At 38.2% G+C, this 24,828-nt stretch overlaps 2 protein-coding genes across 2 annotated transcripts in view; one reads left to right on the plus strand and one right to left on the minus strand.

The window, feature by feature from the left end:
• Window positions 1–20,841, plus strand: part of LOC131682312 (serine/threonine-protein phosphatase PP2A) — a 47,943-nt gene extending 27,102 nt beyond the window's left edge. The window contains exons 2-5 of the mRNA XM_058963703.1: window positions 8,275–8,484; window positions 8,550–8,903; window positions 8,971–9,161; window positions 19,128–20,841. Of these exons, the coding sequence (XP_058819686.1) occupies window positions 8,275–8,484; window positions 8,550–8,903; window positions 8,971–9,161; window positions 19,128–19,200 (828 nt within the window). The 3' untranslated portion in view covers window positions 19,201–20,841. The remainder of the gene's footprint in view (window positions 1–8,274; window positions 8,485–8,549; window positions 8,904–8,970; window positions 9,162–19,127) is intronic.
• A 5-nt stretch (window positions 20,842–20,846) lies between these two features.
• LOC131682313 (uncharacterized) lies at window positions 20,847–21,251 on the minus strand. Its single transcript, XM_058963704.1, has 2 exons — window positions 21,158–21,251; window positions 20,847–21,097 (listed from the first exon to the last, which is right to left on the minus strand). The coding sequence occupies exons 1-2, from the start codon at window positions 21,240–21,242 to the stop codon at window positions 20,859–20,861; spliced, it is 324 nt and encodes a 107-aa protein (XP_058819687.1). The 5' UTR covers window positions 21,243–21,251; the 3' UTR covers window positions 20,847–20,858.
• Window positions 21,252–24,828: the final 3,577 nt, after the last annotated feature.

A 24,828-nucleotide genomic window follows, 5' to 3' on the forward strand; every position in this document is an offset into this window, starting at 1 on the left:
GCATAGTGATTTACTCGATGCGCTAAAACTTTTTCAGCGCATCCGTTTTGAAAAATATTGTGTTAAACCTGTTCAGTAACAACGGTTGAAAGTGACGGGAAGATGATCGAAGCACAAAACTTTCACTGAATTAGGTAAACAGTGGGAACCAAGATAACGTTGCGTTGTTTTGACCAAGCGATGCATTGTTAGGTGGCTATCGGTCCATAGCAGATTTTTAATTGCTTGAAGTGCGTGTATGTTTTAAAAACAACAATTAAAACCATTCATGTAGTATAAATATTTGCCTCTGTACTACATAAAATTGGTAATTTTGTTTTCGCTTACCAACGAAATACATTAGATCCTCACCTGCAGTGAGACACGCTTCCCTGGCAATTTTTCAAATTGCAAAAAAGGGGTTTTCACTTCCGGCCGCGAACTTCTGTCATGGTCAACACCGCGCTCATCGTTCAGCTTCGATAGTACGATTTCCTGTTTTCATATATACCGCTTCCTCCACCTACGCAAGACAGGAGCTGCGCTTGTATTCACAATTTTCCTGACAGTCTTTTTTCAATGCGAAGCGAACGAAGAAAAGCGTAATTGCACGCGACATCGACGGGCCCGGCTTGTTACAACATTTTGTACCGTAGACGGGAAGGCATGTGAAAGAAATTGTTTGTGGTTATTTATGGATTTGTGGATTCGTTTATTTGTTTATAAAGTAGATGCTCTTTTAGTGCTGTGTCTAAAAGTAATTTAGGAAAGGCTGTTACTGTGGCCGTCACCGCAAAATACCAATGGAAAAAGAATCATAAAAATCTGATGGAATTTAGTAAAATTTAAAATAATGAAATGTTTATTATAGTATAATATAGTTGCAGAAAGTTGGCATCCTAGATAAAGTAAGTCTTGTGTAAATCTGAGTAAAAAGAAAACACAAACGATGCCGGGTAGATCATATCTAACATTCGTTCTGCATTCTTATTTATTTAGAATGCAAAACACAAATTTCAACCTGAATCATCCCGATTCATTTCAAATTGCATAGGTGCGACACTTAACCATGATATTGACCTTCGGTAATCGCATGTATTGCTTCCCAAATGAGCAGCTGCTGATATCCTCAAAGAAAAGGGTTTTTTGAAGGTTGTTATACTAAATAAAACAGCGAGTGTTGGAAGGTTAACAAATAAAAAATCTGTTAGATTGATATGCGGAGAAAACATTTTAGCGATTATTTTGATATATCATGTTGTTATATTGATGTTAAATCGTCCCTGCTTTGTATTTGTATTCGTTCTGTTCGGGAAGCTGTATGCAAATGCCATAGACTTGTTGATGTGTGAGATTGTCTTATAATTTAGAACACAAATTCGCAGGGAGTCTAGATAGCTCATCTTCGAACGCCGATCACGTGTCAGGAATATAATACATATACAACTGGAACGTGTTACTTGCTCTTGTTGGATGAATAATCTCGAAAGTGTTCAGCGTGCCGTTGCTTTGCGCGTGGCTCTCATTAACCCCTTCAAGTGGAGAAGCATAGCAAATCGTTGTTTAAGACATTTGGTTTTATTTTCGTAGAAACACAACCTTTAATTTTAAACCGGTTGTTGACCAATAATTATTTATTCTTCTGATCACAAGTCATATATGGTCGTGATAATTGGTCATCTAAATTGACACAATTCGTGTACACCAGAGTTGTCAGTTTGTTTTAGCACACTCTGATACCTGGACGTATCGATTCTAACGTACCGTAACCCGGGGTGACATTGATCATTTTTCGAAGTAATCATTACATATTTTTAGACGCAACACATTTTTTTCAAGTTTGATATTTTTAAACCATGTACTGATGTATGGAGAACAAGATTGGATGGTTTTACCTAAAATTATCCGTTTGATGCTATTTTTTCAAAAATGATATCAAGTTGAAGTCCGTTTTCGTATTCCGGGGTGACTTTGATAACCTGCATGTTCACCCACATTATGTTATTGTTGTCAATGTTTTTTATTCAAATGTTTGTTTAAATTAATTCTGAAAAGATACTCATTGTTAAATAGATGTTAATTAATATTATATAAAGTATTTGAATGTACTGTAAAATTCGAGTAACCAAAATTCGTATAATTTGTGTCCAACTAAAATAAAAGATTCTGAAAACCTTTAAACCTGCTAAAATTGTTTTGTTTCAGTGTTTTATCAATGTACGAAAGTTTCATCCATTTTAAAACGTTGGAATATTGAACAATAAAAAAATGTTGCAAATTTTAGTTTAAAATAATTTGAAATAATTGCCACTTAGTTTCACAAAAAATGTATTAAAAATAAATAAACTCGTAAAACTAAATTTAGCATATCCCAATATAAAGGAAAATAAAAACTCGCTTGTAATTTATTACTCTTGCTCAAATCTGAGATTGATTTGTTTTATAAAAAATAGACACTTTACGAAGCTTCGTAGAAATCAGGTAAAGTCGAATTTCGGTTTTTTTTGTAGTTTTTGTACCCAAAAACCGAACAATATATTCAAAAAGTATAACAAATCAGTATTTTACAAGTTTAGAGTAAAAATCATTTCAAATTAAAATGATTCGGTAGACTATTCTGGTTTAATAAGCGATCTACGAAAAAAGTTTCGAGTGATCAAAGTCACCCCGATGATCAAAGTCACCCCGGTTTACGGTGCGCAGACTATCCTGCGACGAAGAACCCTGTTTTCCCACATAGTCATTCAGACATTTTCGTTGAGTGTTTCTTGCTGCGTTTAATTTGGAAAAAAATCTTGTCCAAATGTGAACCGTAGCTGCAGTATAACATCTCTGCTCTGCACGGCAAACTTTTTCCATTGTGGGCATCACCTTGGTAAACGCAACAAGTAAACATAAATAACAAGACATTTTTACACTTCAGAATGTTTTAAGCAAAATGCATTTTTTCTTGTTTTTTTCCCTCTCTAGTAATTCCAACACAGCAGTATTGAGTTATACAAAACACGCGGGTAGCAAATAGCAGAAATTGCTGACCTGAAGGTTGTTATTGACCGGAAGAATCCGAAACTAATTCAACCAGAATCTGTTGTTGCATTCGAGTCTGAATTCCGATTGAAACCAAACAATTCCAGATGGTTTTATTGGGAAGCACAAGCTAGCTCGGTTAGGAAACATGATAGTACAGGTGACTACTAACACGTAGCGTTTTGAACGACTGCTCTTGAAAATTTTTGATCACTTTTGTCTCCTTTTGTCACTTAGGGGGACATAGGAGTTTTCTTTTCTTTAAAAAGTCGATTTTTTACATATATTGAAATATTAACATTTTAGATATAGGGGAACCCGGGGCTATTTGGACCTACCTAAGCAAATCGCCCTTTTAGGTGGATAGATTTGAAAACATTTACCGGTCAAAGGTCCTAATTGTTAATTTGAAACCTCAGCTACATTTTGAAGCTATAATAATTCAATTGTACCAGCACCAGGCAGCGTTAGGTGACGATTTGCAAAAGTCAACGTTTTTCGATAATATTACAATGTAAGGGTAATTCTGACCTCCCTACGGGGTAATTCAGACCCCCTATAAAAATACAATTTAATTAATAGGTGATGTTACGACTGTCGTTGGTACAGAGGGGTATATTCGGCTTTTCAGTCAATAAATAATATCGAACACTCCTTTTTTAATGTCCAGACGTTTCGACCGTTGGCGAAGAAGGCCGAAATCAACGGTCGAAACGTCTGGACATTATAAAAAAGTAGTGTTCGATATTATTTATTGACTGAAAAGCCGAATATACCCCTCAGTAGAATTCAAGTATATTTAGGAAATCTTTATTGTAGAGAATTATTAAGAAGCAAAAAAAGTACGTCAATCGCAAAACATATCAGATTAGTCACTGCTGTCGATTGGCTCATAATGTTTTCTTTGCTGCTCGTGGCAAAAATTTTTACTTTGCTATTTTCGGCAAATTTAAGACTAAAAGAAACGAAAGCAAATGAAATTGAAAGACGGATAGATATTCTAGAGTGAATCAGTTATAAACTTAGAACGGAAAACTAGGACTAGGCAGGCTCATATGGACATGATCGAAAGGAAATGTGAAGAATCCTTTGCCTTCTGCTAAGTAGGAGCCGGCAGTAAAACATGATGATGAGTTATGTTCTATCAATGACCATGCGGTAGACTTGGGTGCAACGCCTAACTCCTACTTAGCTGAAGGCAAAGGATTCTTCACATTTGCTTTCGATCATGTCCATATGAGCCTGTCTAGTCCTAGTTTTCCGTTCCAAATTCATAATTGATTCACTCTAGAATACCTATCCGCCTTTCAATTTCATTTGCTTACGTTTCTCTTAGTCTTAAATTTGCTGAAAATAGCCAACAAAATCGATAATATTTATGTCTTCAAAAAAATCTTCGTGGCAAGCTTTTCTACAACCTTTTATATGGATTATTGAAGAAAATAAATTTCGTAATCCACTACTTGGGGAATTAATCACTGATTCAATGAGATGAAAGAAGAGGAGTTTCGTTCTAAGAAACTTCCTGAAATACATCATATTGCTAATATCAATAGTTTTCACCCCTTTTTTGCACTTCAGGATTACTATGGGGCAGTCGGAATTGCCCCATATGTTGACGGTCTGAATAGCCCCGTCGGTTCATATTGCATAAAAATGGTGGGCGTCTTGAAAAAATCTTTGATTTCACCCAAACAAAAATCATTCCATAAAATAGGCGACTCAAGCTTTCCAAAACACTTACCTGTCATTTTTTTCACTTCAATTTGTTGCTTTAATCACGGTTTTATCATTATAATGATCTTTGTTTTGAGGATGGTAAAAAAATGAAACACGCTGTATCTCCTTTCTAAAAAAACTGAAGAATGAAATTCAGCTGACAAAATTAATGCTTTAGAATGGCGCTTCCGCGATTATGCATGACAGTCAGAACTGTTTACTTCGGCTCGGTGTCAGAGCTTGCTTGAGCTGGTGTATTTGGTGTCCTCTCAATAGAAAAATTGAAGCTTTCGTAAGAAATATCATCTGCCTATGATTTTTGAGAGCACTACAAGATGTCCCCACATGGGGATCATCAGAATCACACTCCTCAGACAAATGATTGATTTTATTTTTTTCATGAGAAAGCATAATATGTGTAGCCAGTCGATAAACCACGGCGAACTGAATAAACAACCCGCTACGTCTGTAAACGCAATGGCAATAGTCTAACAAAAATCTATCCCGGCATTCCCAAGGCAAACAGATGAACAGCAGTATTTTCATTGATGCTAACCGTCGACAGGTTTTAGTGGTGATCTTACGTGGTTTTTTTGTCGGTTCTCACGGTAAAGACGGACAAGTCTGTCTTTACCGGGAGGAATGTTGGTAGACCTGAGTTATTCGTAGTTATGCTGCATATGCTCGACTCCAGCCAACAGAAGACAAGAGAGGATGTAAGATTTTAAGCCCGTTTCTAATGACCCTTCCACTTCTGGTTTTTCGATCTGTATACTTCGCATCCTCGCTCTCACTTGAGTACCATGGCTCAAAATATTCAAAACTTCCCTTCCCAGTAATCTCTTGCTAATTGAATGTCGTTAAAAAGTAAAAAAATGAATGAGCAAATTTCCCGAAATTCAAGCTATTTTTATTTTTTTTGTTCATTGGGTAACTACAAGTCTAAGCTTTATAAATCGTATTGAATTTCCAGTTTCAGACAATATTTCATTATCAAGAGTTGTCATGTCCGCTGTGGAAATGGTTGCACGTGTACTCTTGGAACGCTCGTATGGCTCTGGGTGTCTGATTTTTTTGCTCGTAATGAATGCAAAAATATTCCTTTTTATTACACAAGAGGTCCATTGTAGTCTTGTATTCAATTTCGTAAAGCAAGATCTTTTAATTTTGTTTATACCGTGGGCTTGGCGGTGGGTTCCAGTTTACATTTTTTTATGTTTAGAGATGTGTAGCGCGGAGCTCTCAGATTCTGGTGGTTTTTAGAATCCGGTAGCAATATGGCGCGTGCTTCATGTGCTAAATAGAAGCGAAGGGATTCCCAAGCCTATGGTTGTTGATTCATTACATATATTCTAAATTAAATATCATCTAATATGCACAATGTATTAAAAATAAGAGAATTAGCAAAATTATTGGGAATATAAATTCGAATATTCAAAATCTGCCCAATTATTATTTTGAATTTCGATCATCCACGCGAACCAATTCGTCAAATAACGTGGCTATGCTCCCAAATATAAGCAACTTTGAATACGTCCCTCCCCTAGACTGATTCGATCGACGGTATTGCAAAAATCTTTAAGCAAAATTACATGAATCAGTTTTAACAAACTTAGTACATGAATTATCAACATTTAATAATATCTTATTCGTAAATCTTAATTTAAAGTGCTATACTCTATTGAACATAATTCTAGCTTTTCATATTGATCTATGACAGAAAGTTGCTTTAAGATGTAGGTTGCAATACGCCTCGATAGTGATGCATCGAGGAGGCCGAGAGAGCTTATTGGGTCTTTTTATGTTGCATGTTTTTGCCTACTCTCACCTGTCTAAACCAAAATACAGCCATTTTGAATATCTGTATTGTATTCGAAATACGAATGTTCTTTTTGTCCATTTACTTTCTATTTTGGACTTTCTCAACTCTCATTTCAATGCGTTCTGCGCATGATTATCACAATAGTGCTTCTATCTAATATATTGTAGCATACGAGTCGTAAGTCCATCCAATCTTTACTGAATTAATGTCTAATTAGTGTGTTGTCTTTCGCTTTTGTGTTTTTTTTTTCTCGGCGATACTCGAAAGCACATGCGTATACGCAAGCTACTACACGGTTAAAGATACGTATTAGTATACGCGAAATTATAAACGCACTAGCATACGCGATACACAAACACCCATGCGATGAAAAGAACGCCCACAATGATATACACACGCTCGAAGCTTTCGCAATAATACAAACCCACGTATTCCTACGCTCACGATCTCGTAATCATATAAACGTTCCGGCGATTATGACACCGTCGTAGCACTTACGTGTTTAAAAACGCAATCCCATGTGCCAACATACAGACGCCCGCTCTCGCGCGGCCATGATCATACTCACCCGGGAGCTCTAACTTTTAAATACGGAATTTCTATACACTATACAATAAGTGTCAGGGCGCCATAGTTGTAAACTCCGGTGAGACGGGGGGGGGCTCACTTTCTTCTTTGATCTGAAGTGTACATTCAAAATTAAGCATCACAATGACGACACGTTTGAGCACTCAAAAGCCCACGCGAATATACAAACGACTTTTCGGTAGTGTAAATGAATTCAAACACGCAAAGTTATACGCACGTACTACGGTATGTTCCGCTGACCAACTCCATGGTCGACCATCCCTCGGTGAATGACAACTTCAATGTGGTTTAGGACCGTTCGAAATGGTAGGGTAGGAAAAGATTATACGTCAAGATAGAATAGAAGAAGGAGGCTTAAATTGTTGCTAAACTTGCTTAGACCATCTTGACCAAAAATTAAGCATCAGATTAGCAATCCGCGCACGATCGTTCTGAAATACACGCAAGTATGAGAATGGCCACACGATTATAAAATCGAATTTATGCACGCTAGCGCAAGTGACAAACACGTTAACTTACAAACGCTCGAGCCCTTCGTGATCACGCTATTACGCAATTAGTGAACACCGACGCGTTGGCGTTGCCAAACAGATATGCACCCCTGGACTCGAACGCTAAAAATCACACCTTCCACGCACACACCACCACAGGACACACAATTGGTCTAGAACTCCTCGCTATCTCAACCGACCCGGAGAAATTAACGTAAACCCGTGAGATTTGGGGATCGCGCCCGAAAATCGGAATATCAGAGTGAAACCCGAAATGGCGGCAGACCTACTCATTTAACAATAGCAAAATAGTAAAATGTTTGCCTAATTCATGTATGAGATTTGAAGATTTGAATTGGCTATACAATCAGATACACATTTCTACAGAAATGTCAAAATTTCATGCTTATACTCTTTGTCTTTCCTTTGAATCTAAGGACCAGAGGTCGTCTGTTTCTAAAAGATGACTTAGGTTTTGTTAAGTGGAATTTCCATATAGATCTCAATTGCATTTTAGTTTGGACCTGATAACCAGTTCTATCTCTGCATTGATTTTTTTGCCGATTTCCGTAAATACTAGACATGCTAATAGTATACTCAGCTGTTCTACAACAATTTAATGACCATGTTTTCATTTTTTCTCAACAGGCGAAGGAAATACTGGCCAAGGAGTCAAATGTTCAAGAAGTCAAATGTCCGGTAACAGTTTGTGGCGATGTGCACGGCCAGTTTCACGACTTGATGGAGCTTTTTAGGATAGGCGGACGATCACCGGATACCAACTATTTGTTCATGGGTGACTACGTTGATCGTGGTTATTATTCAGTCGAGACAGTGACGCTACTAGTGGCACTGAAGGTAATCACTTGCTAGTTTCCCGAATAGTGCAGTTTCGCTACATTTTTTTTTTCTTACTGTCGCAGGTCCGATATCGTGAGAGAATCACGATTCTCCGTGGTAACCACGAGTCCCGCCAGATTACGCAGGTGTACGGCTTCTACGACGAGTGTTTACGGAAATATGGTAACCCGAATGTTTGGAAATATTTCACGGACCTCTTCGATTATCTCCCTCTCACGGCTCTGGTTGACGGCCAAATCTTCTGTTTGCATGGCGGTCTCAGTCCCTCGATCGATACGCTAGATCACATTCGAGCGTTAGACAGATTGCAGGAAGTGCCACACGAGGGTCCGATGTGTGATCTGCTCTGGTCCGATCCCGATGACCGAGGCGGTTGGGGTATATCGCCACGCGGTGCCGGTTACACCTTCGGACAGGTTAATTCAACTTGAAATTATTTTGTTTGGAGCTGTGGCTTTAATATTTTCATTTTGATCTCCACAGGATATATCAGAATTGTTCAATCACTCAAACGGTCTGACGCTGGTATCTCGGGCACATCAGCTTGTCATGGAAGGGTACAATTGGTGCCACGATCGTAATGTTGTTACAATATTCTCTGCACCAAACTACTGTTATCGTTGTGGTAACCAGGCAGCATTAATGGAATTAGACGATGCACTGAAGTTTTCATTGTGAGTATATTGGAATGAACAACTCTTCAACACCTCTAGCGTTTTCGTGTTTACATTGGTCCTACACTGGTGTAGTGTTAGAAAGAAATAGTCTTATTACTCCCAAGTGTGAGCGTATGAGGTCGTATGGTATAGGTAATGGCAAAACATAAACGCTGTTAGTGGTCTGTGGCAACGCAAAATGCTTTTGCTTGCTTATTATTCATCAATTAGAGATTTTTACTAAAATTTGGGCACACGGTCGATGATTTATTTGCCTGGAGAGAGCATTTTTAGCTTCGATATCATCGTGTATAAATTGTCAACGGCAATGCTTCTATTTTGCATGGATCTTTGATTCGGATGCATTCAGAACGTTGTGGAGTGCATCTTCCCAAAAAAAAAACTATAATTTCAAAAAGGAAAGTGACAATCGATGCACTCTAACTAATTTTCAGAAGAATGTCATTCCCAAGTTCAAGAAAATGATAAGTTGCTGTTAAAACTTTAAACTTTTTTGATTTATCTAAAGGCTGCTTTTGAAAAGGCCGCTGCGTTTTTTCGTTACGCAGTTTAACGTCGATCCTGAACATTATTTGATGATGTCTAAGATTCGTTCAAGACTACAGAAAAATCGGTCCAGGCGTGAGCGAACCATGCGTCTGAATATAAAGCGACTGTCGGCCGAGGTTGTTAACGATTACACCCGAAAGTTCGATGAACAATTCGAAGATGTGTCAACCAGAAATAACCTGGATGCAGCGTATAACCAGATCAGTACAATAGCCACAGAAGTGTTGGCTATCACACGAGAAAATCAGCGGAACGGTTGGTTCAGTGCTGAGTACCAAAGAGCGATGGACGAGAAAAATCAGGCTTGAAGCCGAATGCTGGCAGCGGTTACACGTTATAACTAGATGACCTGAAGGCATCCGAAAGGAAACCATCGTCTTAGGAAACTTGGGAATGACGAAAAGAAACCGGGGCGAGAATCTTTTGACAGATCTTACAAGAGTAGCAGTCAGATGGAAGGAACACTTTGAGTTGGTATTGAACGGACGAGTAGAGAAGATACAAACAGAACGAGGATTCAGGATGTGGCGCAAGCTGTAGATTCCTTACGCTAGACGAAGTGCGAACGGACGGAATCCCGCTCGGATTTTTAAAAATCTGGAGTAACTGGCGATCGGGATGGTTCGAAATGCTTTCGAATTACTTGGATGGGATCATTTGCCTATCTTCAAGAAGGGCCACAAGCTCGAGTGTAATAACTATGAAACCATATGACCTCAAGACCACCTACAAGGTACTCTTCGGTAATATGTTTAGAAGACTGAGCCCGTTAGCTAAATTTTTTAGCGGCGACTACCACAGCGGGTTTCGAGAAGGACGATTGACGACGGACCAGATGTTTACCCTAGGGTGCTGTTTCCGAGGGAGCGGTGTCGACGAATTTATATATCTTGCAGCACTAGTGCCATGTGAAAAAGGGACATTAGCCGCGGAGTGAAAAGGCATGTTACGGCTGTGCGAAAAGTATTATTGAGTGGTCGGTGCGTTTGAGAGAAGAATTCTGCGTTAATAGTCGGCGGCACAGTTGAAAATGAAGAATGGCATGGACGCGCATGCACCACGTGCTGTAGTAAGTGTACAAACTGCTGATGTTGGGAAGCTGATAAATCACGACAGACTACAGTGGACTGCCGGAAAAGAACTTGGAAGAGGTCGTGGATTTCGAGGCAGCCCCCGCAATTGCTGGCTCTGTGCAATCGAGCGAACGTAGATTTTGTCACATACTCCTGCAAAGTGAACCGAGCTTGTGTGGATTTCGAGATGCAAGAGGTGAAAGGGTGTCAGTTTAAATGCTTAATTTTTGTGAGTGGGCTGAGATCGTTCAAGAACGCGGACATTCGAATGGATCTGTTTTCTAAAATCAACTAGAGGCAGAACATCAACTTGAAGCGAGACACTTTGCTAATTGACACAGCATCTCCGCCGTCGCTGCTTCAAAGTATGCTGTCTGAACAAGTTTCCTTCGTAAAAAGTGGGAAACAGCTAACCACTGGAAAGTTGATACCGTCGGATTTCTGTTTTGTATTTATCTCATCAGTAATTGGCACCAAATTGGGGTTAGTTAGATGAGAAATTCAAGCTTGCACCAAAATTCGCACTAGTTAGATGCCAACCAATATGTGCATAAGGGCACACCACCTTACTACTTATAATCGCAGGTCTGTCCCATGTAGACAGGGAATCCCGCAGAACATGAGACTGGACTGATTTAAATTTAAATTACGATTATTGGTAGTTTACTTAGAGATTGTTGTATTTGTGGTCTAACCTAATTTGTTCCCTTTAGGAATTAAATATTGTATAGTCCCAAGAGTTTGGTTCACTAACCAAAAGACAACAGTTCGTGTTCGCTTTCTCATCGGCAGAGTATATGCTCTTGCCTTCCGAGTTTCGTGGGGTTGTTTGGATTTACTGGCTAATTAATGCCTATTTTGGTGCTAGCTTGAAATTCAATGTTCTATCAGTTAGATTTGTGCCCTTGTGTACATATTGGTCTAATACAATTTTTCGCTTTTGGGATTAAATTTTGCAAAGTAATAACATTATTATATTATCTTTCTCTAGATAGAACCAGCCTACAAGTATTTTGAGTGCTGTTAACGTATCTTTTCGAGGGTGAAGGCATATTACAAACTGTTCTAATGTTCAAGTTACAAATAGAAATGACATCTTTCTGTTGTGGCTTCAGTTTACTGTTATCGAAGACTAATATCACTTTCCCGGTGTCAGGTCATTTGGCATAAGGCCGTTAGTTAAAAATATTCAAATTCATTGAATGAAAATTGATTATATTCAGCCGCATTCATTATCAATATTCAGTGACGCAGCTGAAAACGTCAAACAAACAAACCGCCCATTCATCCATGCAGATTTTCATTCGTCTCCGATTATTACGCGAAGCGACCGTGCAGCAACGAGTCAAACGCATCAAAATAGGCCCTGGCACAACGTAAGCGATGATGATTGTTGTTTCATATGCTTTACCGGCATTCGAAAACATTTTCCTAGATAATTAGTGAAATGAATATATTGTACGATATTCAACTGAATGAATAAGGATGGATATTTGAATGAATATTTTTTCTATTCACCGCGAGTCGCGTCAGGTTCATTTTCAACCGTCAAAAAAGAGCTTCGATTATTTTTAATTCTGCGTTAGACATACAGTCGTTTGGCATGAAATTCATTTGGCATAAAGTCAATTGTTACAGTACTCATTTGACGTAATGGTCTTTTGGCATAATGGTCATTTGACATAACGGTCGCTTGGCACGGGAAAGAAAGCAGCGTTGCCACATTGGTCGGTGGCCAGATTTTTTTTAAATTATGACCATAGAAGCTGTGGTACTTACGGCAAGCACAGGGGCTATGGTTAATGAGCGGTAGCGAAGTAGGACTGCACATGAAGGAAAGCGATGTGCCGCATTAGACAATTGCAAGTTTTTTGAGGCGGGACTACGTTTTTGTTTTCGATATGAGGGGGTACTTTGCAAATTCAACAAAAAATGGTACGTAACGAAAATTGGTTAGGTTTTAAACGCTTATAATTCAGCCATTTCATCATATGCATAGGGTAGTCAAAATACCACGCATTTGCACTCAGAAGGTAGCGCTTGCCAAGTTTGGCACGACAGGTTTGGTTACCTAGGGCACTACGCTTCTATGAATAACGTTATCATCGACTATTAATTAAGGAACAGAATTGGTCGGACAAGCTTCAACAACCAGTGTAGCAGAGTAATCGCTCATCATCGAAGACTGGTAATGATTCTGCTGTGTAGGTACACCACGCAGTGCTCTACTCGCCGTTCAACAGGCGACTGATCTTGTCCGACCAAACAAACATCAAACACCATGCTTTTCCTTGTTCTGTGCTCGTTTCGAGCACACTTTTTATGTGCAATCCTGAAAGCAACAAGTGCACAAGTTCGCCTACACAGTCGCACTCCATGTGCGTACATGTTGAACATAGCGTGATGGTACTAGTTGTTTCTTTCGCTCCTCCTATCATCACTAGCGTCTGTTGCCGCGTATCTTCCATTCGTGTACGTATACGATGTACTCGTACACAGAGTTATAAATATTCAAATTCACTGAATGAAAATTGTTCATTCAGTCGGATTCATTTTCAATATCCAGTGACGCAACTGAAAACGTCAAACGAGCAAACTACCCATTTAATCAATTCAGGTTTCATTCATCTCCGATTATGGCACGAAGCTAACGTGCAGTAACGAATCAAACACATCAAAGTAGGCCTGGCGATGATAATTATTATTCTATATGCTTTACCAACATTTGAAAAGATTTACCTAGATGGTTAGGAAATGCATATAATTGTGCGGGTTCTATCACATTCGCCCGAATGACATTCGCCCGAAAGTCATTTACCCGAATGACGTTCGCCCGAAAACCATTTACCAGAATGGACCATTTACCCGAATGTCATTAACCCGAATGGACCATTTACCCGAATGCCATCAACCCGAATGGACCACTCGCCCGAATGTCATTAACCCGAATACCACATTCACTCATAAGCATAATATAAAATGGGTCATTGTCTAGTTTACTGACTTTAGTGATAGAAGTCCGACTTTAATGCGGTTTTTTGCCAAAAGGATGTATTTTAACCTAAATAAACCAAATCCGAGCGGGAAATGTAAAATCTTTAACCAAAGTTTGATAAACTGAACAATAACAGGTGAGCTTATACAGCAGAGCTAGTCTGATGCGGCTTGGCCGCATATCCGAGGCCAAGGATCCGAAGCGGCGCAAAGCCGCTGAGGTTCCGTTGGACGAGGCGTTGATCCACCCGTCGCCGGAGTTATAAGCAAACCTGTGATCCTCTTGTTTGCCCGGTTTACTCAAACATAGGGGCTATGGCTAGTTTAAAGCCGACTGAGCGGCAGCGAAGTCGGACAGTGCCCCAGAAAGCGATGTGGCGTAGCCACATTAGTCAACCGTACACTGACCAATGTGGCTATGCGATATCGCTTTTAGGTGTACTATCCGACGTCACTGAGGTTCTGTTGCCAACGCCACAAATGCTCTTCAGGTGCTGATGCATATAGGACGCAGTTGTCAGCTCGAGTGGTGAAATCTTGTGATAAACCGGACAAAATAATAAGAAATCTTTCGGAAACACCATCGATCGAGGTAAATATATATATTTAGATGTTCCGTTAACGAATTGAATCAACTAAATTAATAATTATATCTTGCATGGTGGAAGTCCATTTGGTACAACACCGTTAGTAAATAGTAGCTCATAACTGTTATGTGGCGAAGCTAGTGTGATGCGGCTTTGCGACAATTAACGAGGTGGAGGAACCGAAGCGGAGGTCCCTACTCGGCAAACCTGTGATCCATTGGTATGCTTGGTTTACTGAAATATAGGGGTTGATTCCTTCTTTAAATATGAGCAGTTCTTTGAGTTTGTATACCAAATAGCCCTCGCAATCAAACCGGTGATCCACTTGTTTGCCCGGTTTACTCACACTTAGAGATTGATTCCTTCTTTTAAACATGAGCAGCTCTTTTCCCACAATTAGGAGTTTATTGCTTCTTTCAAACATAACAAATCCTTGGATCTGCATGCCAAATAAGTTTGCAAAGAAACTGTTGATCCACTCGTCTGCCCGGTATACTCAAACATAAGGGTTGATTCCTTCTTTTAAAACAAGAGCAATTTCTTGAATCTATATACCAAATAGCTCTACGTAATATTGGATTTCGAGACAGGATGATTCTTCCACCTAATGCACGGATGATTCTTCCATCTAAACCAAAGTTTTTTCAGAAAAATAAAACAACTTGGTCTTCAGACAAAATATTCGGAAGATCACAGAATACAACTAATGTACAAACAAGTTGTTGCCTTGGCTTTCTTACCCCATCAAGGTATTCCAATGGCACTCGAAGAATTGAGGAAAAGTTGTCCAAAGGCTCTCGACGATTTTTTGTATTACATTAGTAAAAATTGTATTTTTGGTAGGAAGGAAACTAATCAAAAAGTTTCGCGATAACCCTTCTTTGCCCCCCGCTTCGTGGTCAGTTTTCGAAAATGTATCGACAAAGATTCCTAGAACCATCAATAATGTAGAAGACTAACACAAGAAATGAAACGGTTTGTTCAGCCGTGGAAATTCTATGGTGTGTTGAAGCAGTTGCAGCTTGAAGAGAAAAACCCTAGTACGTATTTTACGTACGTTTTACGTACACTACAAGCGGTACCAACAGCTAAAAAGTCTAAAAAGAACTCACGAAAGGATCTAAAACTGGAAACCTTAGTTAAATCATACAAACCAGGTGATTGGATTAACTATTTGACTGGTATAGCTTTAGTGTTAATTTCTTCATAGCATCAAATGTAATAAAATTTGTATTTCATCTTAATAAATTAATTTTTTTCGATTGACATTTCGATGTTTTTCGGGTATATGGAATTCGGGCGAATGGCATTCGGGTTTATGTTGCATTCGGGCGAATGTCTTTCGGGTGTTCGTGGCATTCGGGTGAATGACATTCGGGTTTATGTGACATTCGGGCAAATGTCCTTCGGGTAAATGGCTTTCGGGCGAATGTCATTCGGGCGAACGTGACAGAATCAATTGTGCGATATTCAGCTGAATTAATAACGGATTTTTTTATGAATATTTTTTCTATTCACCACGAGTCGCATCAGGTCAATTTTCAGCCGTCAAAAAAGAGCTTCGAATATTTTTAAATCTGCTCGCATAGCTATAAATTATAAATTATTCTATAAATGATTTGAACATTATAGAACTGTAAACCGTTCGTTTGGGTAATGGTTAAGGCGAATGTATATACCAAGGCATAGGTACCTAATTTGTTTGCGGTTGCATACGTGCATGATAGCAATCTGTGGTTTCGTTGCGCAAATAGCTAAGACGAAAATGAAAACTTTCCAGCAAAATTTACGCGAATCGTTGAACAGCGCAACGAGATTTTATTATTTACGATTGTTCAATTCGTTTATGCCACGTGATTTAGTTCCACTCTGTCTATCCTGTTTTGATTTTGCTAATACATACTATAAAGCCGGGGACGGACATAGCGTAGTTGGTAAATCGATCGCCTTGTACGCAGCTCACCTGGGTTCGATTCCCAACCCCGCACATAGGGTTGCAGATTTTCTCAAATAAAGATTTCTCTAACCCGAAAAGAGGCGAATGACCCTAATGTTAAAACTTCTATAATCAAAATATAAAAAAAATATAAATCCTATTTATAAATGTAAAGCTCTCTTATGCATTGCCACTAAAATAAAAAGGCATCGAACCTTATCAAATCGCAACCATTACGGAGTTATAAAACTTTTTTGTATTTGACCTGTTTGTCTATAAATGCCTTTATGTCGAGAAGTGTATTTTATATAGGGTGTTTGGTTCATGGTTAAGAATCTCTTGGGGGGTGATAGACTGCCATATTTGGAGAAAAAAATTGTTCTACACATACCATCAAATCTCAACCGTTACAGAGTTATTGAACTTTTAGTGTAAAAAACTTATTTGTCTTGAAATATCTTTAACTTTAAAAGTATACTTTGTATTTTAAATGTTTCAGTTCCATTCGAAAGGTGAGAAAATTTCGCATTGAGTGATGCCCTCACATGTTTCTGCTAAAGAGTTTAAGTAGCCTTTTCAAAGTAATTTATTGAAAATTAAACAATTTTAAACGATTTTTCGTTCATTTCTTGAAAATCCTAATAGTTAACCTCATCATTTTAATAATTCAGATTGTTAGTCTTGATGAGCTGCTTAATTCGTACTTTGACATGATACACTTACCTTTTCTTATTTTCATGATTTTGGGTTATTCAACTTGGATATTTTTATCTTATTTTCACTAGTACCAGCTCTAATTGAAAAATTGTGGCACTTATTGTACTTTTTTTCTTTTTATTCGAAAGCCAGGAAAATTTTACAGTGAAAAATGTATCATTACCTTTCAGTTAAGTGAATTTAGTATTCGTTTAAAAGTAAATTAGTTTAAAGTTAGTGCTATTATTAGCATTTTCGTTAATTTTCTTCAAATAGTAAATAATAAACATCACCATTATTATCATGGAAATAATGTATCTCAGCAAGTTCTACAGATCTTTCTTTGACTCCATTCAATTATCTCTTTTGGTTTCGACGCAAAATCGTTTTTATCACATCGTTTCATATGCAAAAATAACGATTTCGAACCCATTACATTTGTGGCCAGCTCATGCTGTGTTAACTATTAAATAGCAGAAAAATGAAAAGAGATATAGACAAAGTGTCTTAATAAAAAGTTATAGAGAACATTAAGGGGCATCAAATGAACAATAGTAACGATAAATTTTGTTGATTAATAATTAGAATAATTAAAAAACTCTCCAAAAAACACAAATTTTGAGTTATTTCGTTAGTAAAAAATCATTTAGTACACTTAACTAAAAGATATTTGTACATACACTGATAGGACATTTTCTCAGCTTTCCAATGAAACCTTGTAAATAACGATATAAAGCATATTTTTTAGATTAGAGTTTTTGAAGCACTTGCAAGTCGGTTACAGGAAAAGTATAGTAATGAAATTACAAAGAAATGAGAAGAGATAGAAATATGACGTCCAAGAACAAATTATGAATCGTCCTAAAACCCAACTTTTGGATAATGGATATTGCTATAATCATACTTCATTATTTCGAGAAAATTAGCAAAAACCTCCTCAAAAACACTAACTTTTAACTATTTTACAGCTAAAAGGTAATTAAAACTAATTACTTAAGAGAAATGAGAACACCATTCAATAGGAAATTTTCTCACTTTTCGAATGGAACTGAAACATTTAAAATACAAAGTATACTTTGTAAGTTAGAGGTATTTTAAGACAAATAAGTTTTTTTACACAAAAAGTTCAATAACTCTGTAACTGTTGAGATTTGATGGTATGTGTAGAAAATTTTTTTCTCCAAATATGGCAGTCTATCACCCCCGAGAGATTCTTAACCATGAACCAAACACCCTGTATTTTAATCTTTTAGTTCCATTGGAAAGGTGAGAAAATTTCCTACTGAACAAAGTCATTATGCCAAATAACCATTATGTCAAATGATTATGTCAAATGACTTGAATACTAAACGGCAATTATGCTAAATGACCGTAATACCAGATGACCTTTATGCCAAATGACCTTATATCAAATGACCTATAACCCTTCACCCATACAAATGAGAAGCAACAGAGGCTACTGCGCTTTTTTGTACATATTAATTCATTATTTTACAAAAAATGACTACTACCTGTCAGATGGCCTTACGGTAGTTAGCCGGAACATTGGTCTTAGCCGTTGAAGAGAAGAGAAGAGAAAGATTTTGGTATATTTTTCAATCCTCTAATTGCCTTGTTAATCAGTTCCCATTCGGTTTACACAATGAAATTGTTCGAATAGATCCTCCCTTTCGAACTCGCCCAGAAATTTTGAATTGAACGCGCCTGAGGCACATTCTTGGGGATGGCTTTGATCTTAACACGCTCCATCTTCTCTAGCGACCGCTTCTCGTAATGTGGTGGGACTCGACCATAGTTGTTATAAAGTGATTTATGTCTCCATTGTCTTACCCACTGAAGCGCCAGATCAACGCGAACTATTTTTCGTAATAACACACACATCAGACAAACGCGGTGCGTTTATTCCAATGCTACAATTTTTTAGAATGATTGCAAAACATTTCTTATTTGTGAAAGACAACCTCTATTCGTTTGTAAATCAACTCTCGGTCCAACGAATGAAGATCCTGTCCGGGGTTACTCCAAAGTAACTCCGTTTTGAAAACTAATACATTAGTGTAAATCCTAGTTAAACTGAATTATGATCGGGATCGAAACATAATTTAAACAATTTGTATTTTTCTTCTAGCCTACAATTTGATCCAGCTCCACGTCGCGGTGAGCCACACGTGACCAGAAGAACACCGGACTATTTCCTTTAAGAATATCATTATAACGAATATTGTAATACACACTACAAATTAAACAACAAAATAATATACCTAATAATAAAAAATATAAATAATAATTATAAGCATATATTATTATTTAAAAAAAACAACAAAAAAGGAAAAAACAGCAAAAAGTTTGTTAAACTTGCAAAAGCAGAGGAAAGCGTAAATCGTATTTCACGCAAAAACTACTTAGAACACAAGGGATAAAGTTGGAAACCATTAAGCAGCAGACAGAAAACTTAGCCTGAAAGTAATTATACATCCCATTGGCTACTCACAGATCAGGCTCCAGACACATTTATTGGTGGAGATAAAATAGTTAAACAGTTTACTAGAACATACCGCAGAAGAGCAGAAAAAGTGCATATACTCGTTCATAAACTCACACATCATCACTCATACCCACACAGGCTCATTTCCATACCTTCGAGAAGCTAGCACATTTTAACTATTTGCCATACCACGTCGATACCAACCTAGTTGAATTTTCGCACTCACATTCATAACTCGCGTAGAATCATGTCTCCTATGTCGTAGTCATCATTAGGTCCGCTTAGATACCAGAGAGCAGATACATTCAGCAGATGCTTTGTGTCATAATGAATAACATTTATTTAATGGGATGCAATATTAGGCCGCGAAAAAATGCAGAAAATTAACATTTGTACTGAGCGCTAGACACTCATTTTTGAGAGATTGTATCGGCATGTTTGTAGCAGGAGAAAGAAATCTTTCTCTAGACGTTTCCCCCAGATATACAGTCGGAAAAGGATGATTAAACTCAATCAAGTGTATTCACTATTGTAATGATCAAAGATCAAATACAATGAATGTCAGCATGTAAAGGTTTAGAAACTTTTCGTGCACTTTCCAAAACCGCAGCAAACATTGTAATGCTTTAATAAATTTGGTAACGGATATACATACTAGCAAAATATAATAATGATACATTGTCCCAACACTTTTCGCTAGTTTACTAATGGATCAATCGATTTTATTTACTCTGGACATATATGTAAGGTTCTAACAAATAAGGAATTTTAGGATTAAGGTGATACACAAAGTGATGGCTGATGTGCAGTAGCCGGAAGTCTAACTTAGTACGCGGTATACTGTATTTGTTTGGATATTATACCGTACGGCCGAAAAGTAAAGCTGGAATCGTTTCTGTTTGGATAATGAACTGGACATTTGGGGGATCTCTGATACCGCGAGTGTGAGCTGAAGAAGGAGACAGCTTGCTGTTGCAGTCCTGATGTGGTAGTTAGAGGTTGTTAGATTCTTCTTACTTTGTTTAATAGAGAAAGATTTCATTTCTCCCAAAGACAGCGCTATAGTTGTTTTCTATTGAAATTACTCTAATCCAGCTGTGGTCATGAATCAAGAGACTCTTTGAATGCTTAACAGAAGCCAAAATCTAATGAGCTAAGAAGACGCGAAGGAGAAATGCAGACACAATTTGTATTACTTATTACTACTAGCAATTGCGAGAGTATGTTTTTTGTTTGATGCTGTGGGAGAAAGGAAGGGGTAGCAGTGAAATGCATAACACAATTCAGTCGGGCGTTGAAAAGGCAGTGGAATGAATGGGAGATCAATAAATTTACGTTTTAATAAACGAAAAGTAAAGCCAGTTTATTTTTTCTTTATTCATAGTCGTATCTCTCCTGCTCTGTTTGGTAATATCTGTCCACACTATCCGTACTGTCACTTTCACTATCTTCCACTGGGTAGTTTGCATGCCAATAGAAAGCCCCGTTGAGACCAGTGTGAGCACCAAAATCAACATAGTCATCTCCAAAGGCGTCTACTTCGTGGAAACTTTGTGAATTATCGTTGCTCGTCCCCTGCCGCAGTTGACTATTTCTAGTATCTGGAGAATTATCTGAACACATTCAATTGTAAAGATTACTGTATTTGGTGGAACTTTGTTTTTTGAGCTTACCATATTTCACCGTTATTCCACTTGTGCTGCTGACGTAGGTAGTTAACAAAATGCAGTATGCTAGCGCCGAAAGTAAAATGAACATGTTTACAGCTTGAATAGGAGTAAATAAATCGATTGCCTTGTGACAGTCTCTTATATGGTGATGAAATGGTTTTGGTTGAATGAATCTAGTGTTATGCAACAAATCAATTTGCACTTTCCAGTTGCGTTTATGTTAACTTATCGAATAGCAAGATAAATCTTTTTCTTTCATGATTTCATAAGGCAATCACAAAATTAAAAAAATCACCCACTTCTCCCCTCAAAATCGTGGAAAAATATCAAGGGCAGATATTTGTTTTTAGTAACCAAATTAAAAAAATGGTCCGGTTTTTATAAAACAACTTTCATAAAATTTTACGTTTCATTCTATCGTCTATCGGGGTTTGATTCGTGATTTGCCATCCTATACAGCCGTTCTACGCATAATGTATATAGGGAATGAACATGGGACAAATAAGGTTATAACGGCAGTATAAGACATATCTGGCTTTTTTTATTTGACCTTTCTCGGACGTCCGAACAAAACGCATTTGAAATTAATTTCCGTAATGGCAATTTGAATTCAAATCAAACTCCTGGCGATTTATACTACGACCTGCTCTAATTCCTCGTGAATGGTGAATGGAGAACAGTGAGTCTAGTTAGGGTACATCCATAAATGACGTAGCATTTTTTGAGTGATTCGACCACCCCCTGCCCCCATTATAGCATTCTGTCACAAAGCTCTAAATACCCCCTGGTAATTACGTAGCTTAACGCTAACCCTCTCCCCACCCCTGTCGAAGAGGGTCAATTAAGGTTGTCTGACGAATTCTTGATGATCACATCATTAGCGTTTCTTCATTAGAGCCGACAGACAGCCTTAGTTTATTATAGGATTAGGGAATATGTTTAATGTGATCAATAATGTCTTTAGCTTCAGATAGTTGATGTTCGGGCCGGATGGAAATTGAGGATTTGATGAAAGAGATCTCCTATGAGACGGTCGACCGACGGCGTCGAAATGCCGGAAGAGATGAACAGTGCTAAGCGAGTTTTACAAGAGGGAATGAGACACCTACTACCATTCAAAATGAAATCTGTAAGTAGCACTAACAAACGTCTAATTTCAGGAACTGTACGAGATGGCGCTGGGCCTGTGGCCTTCGACTGGCATGGTCCATTCTCATTGGTTCGGAAGTCTTCTTGGCTGGTTGGTAGATATGTGCTCCTACTTGCAAGTTGATCTATTCACTTGGATGGGGCACATGTGGATCCTGCTGGTAGTCGACTCTTTTGATCTTGGGTATGAGGCTAGTTCAGGAAAGGAGCGCAGGACTGGCACCTAAGAGAGAGTTAATTAATCAGGATTTGTTCTCATGATTATTTAACTCGACCAAGCACCGGCTCTTAAAAATGGGAATCCCTATACACATGGGACAATTATGCTTCTAGCGGCAGTTTATAGGCAGAGGTTCTTTTTGTGAAACCCTAGAATTTTTCCATTCGCCTAGATAGTAATGATAATAGAAAAAATTGAGGATTTGCCTTATCCATACTGAAATGAATACGTATATTGATTAGAACAGGGATAATCGAATTCTGTTATAAGACAGAGATGAAACAGTACAGTTGTAGGAAAAAGTAATCGCGAGTGAGGACCAATACTGCTAGTATGTTTACCGTATCAATCAATAGTCGATTGATCCGCTTCGGACCTAGGAGATAAAAAGGAAAGTAAGAAGAGACAGAAGTGGATTCAATGCGAAATTTTCCAATGCGCCGTGGACCCCAAGGCGATGGTAGGATGATTTTTCATACGATTGCACAGACTACATGACACGACGTTGCACGCTCTCAACTTGTGCCAAATAGTAGTTATGTATGTATGTAAGCATGTAAGTTCGTATATATGCCTGTATGTATGGATGTGTATATGATCAATGTATCCCTGAGCAATAAGGAAGGATTGCCTCTGAGCCGCCAAAACGCTCATGGGAAGCCGGGTGCGCGGTCATAGGTGTGGCCATAAAGCACTGCACACACTGTCAAGTGCAACGGTGAGACGGTAGTTGTACAGCCAATGCACATAGGTTGCAGAAATAGGTAATTGAGACAGCCCGATAACACACTGATAAATAACAAAAGAATAACAATAACAATGACCTGTTTTAGTTTCTCGCAGCGCCTAATACCGCGTTTTTTCTAAAACTTATTATTATAGCACCAGTTTCATTGCGTTGTGTTCGTTCTTCTATTTTCAGTAAATTTAAGGCTATACTGCATTTAATTAATTCTCTCGGGTAAGAATTGTTAGGTATTAATCGAATTCGCAATATTTTTATTTATTTTGGGGCTTTTTATTGATAGACAAATTGTCACGGAAAACGACCTTCGCCATACTAATACCAGTGTAATACCGTGGCAGAATTTTAGTTATGATGGCTCCCAAAAACGAATACTGTACCATCTGGAGCAACTATACAAAGCAGTGGATAGCATGACGAAAGGATGATCTATGCGCTGCGTCCCGTTCTATGAAGTTCTATCCGCGATAAAATCAAACAGCAATATTCGAATTCTACATCACGAGCACCGCCCATAATCAGGCTCGAAGATGAAGATTGCATGGCCGAATGGTTGATTGAAATACATCAAATTACCCAAGAATAAAAATCCACTCAAAGCTGGAATTTCTGGACCTCGACGGGTCACTGGTTACAGTGCGCAGTAAGCTACTGGCTTCCAGGAAAATTAGCTGATGGAAATTCAAAATCATATGACACATCAGAAAGTGGATGATTTTAATAGCAGTGGTTCCTCCGGTGTGTATCTGGGCAGCGCTGAGGATACATGTACATGTACAAAACAGCTCCCTATTGATACCAATACAGGTGCTAGTACAGACACAGATGCAAAAGAGGTGTTCTCTAGATGCACAGCTATTATTCAGAGGGTTCGACGAAACCGAGGTGATAAATTTTTAACTGTGCATTTTTATAATCTTATAAGATCTATTCTTTCCAGAATCACTTGTCGAAACGACACTATTACATCTGTTTCATCGTTTAGTCGAGCATCTGAACGTATTGAGTGAGGTGTTTTGCCCTCTATAAATGTTACAGAAAGCTAAATCAAAACCACCCTCGGTCGAAACTAGTGTTATTTACGATGAGTACCTGGAAAATATTGAGAACATTGAAATGATTGAGTTAAAGGAAAAGGAAAGAAAGAAAACTAAACGACAAATCAAGTGAGAACTCCAAGCTGACAAAGAGCTGATAGGAAATCAATTCTGCAAGTTTTCACTCAAATTCCATTATTTATACCAGTAATTAGTTCATTTTATGGTACACGGCATTAGGAACAGGCTTTCTGGAGCATAACTCATGATGCCAAAATGAGGAGAGGTATCAACATTCTGAGGAGGACTTCAGACACCTCTCCAATAGCAGAAAAAACTCTTCTTCCACTCAACAAGCAAACTCATCATCAGAGGTGATGACTTGTTCAATGATTAGAGAATGTTATGTTCATCACACAGGAAAGGCGAGAGCGCAAAACTGATTGAAGATGGGTTTGAATCCCTCTTCCAAAATGCTGAGAGTGTGGAGCGCGAGTGTGATTGTTTCCCTCTCTTGTTTAAT

The sequence above is a fragment of the Topomyia yanbarensis genome, chromosome 2, assembly GCF_030247195.1.
Source record: "Topomyia yanbarensis strain Yona2022 chromosome 2, ASM3024719v1, whole genome shotgun sequence".
NCBI lineage: Eukaryota > Metazoa > Arthropoda > Insecta > Diptera > Culicidae > Topomyia > Topomyia yanbarensis.

Bases quoted from the DNA above. Each gene is read 5' to 3' on its own strand.
- LOC131682313 (XM_058963704.1), bottom strand. From the start codon at position 21,242: ATGTTCATTTTACTTTCGGCGCTAGCATACTGCATTTTGTTAACTACC. The intron at 21,098-21,157 runs GTAAGCTCAAAA...GAATGTGTTCAG, and splicing joins TGGAATAACGGTGAAATATG to ATAATTCTCCAGATACTAGA.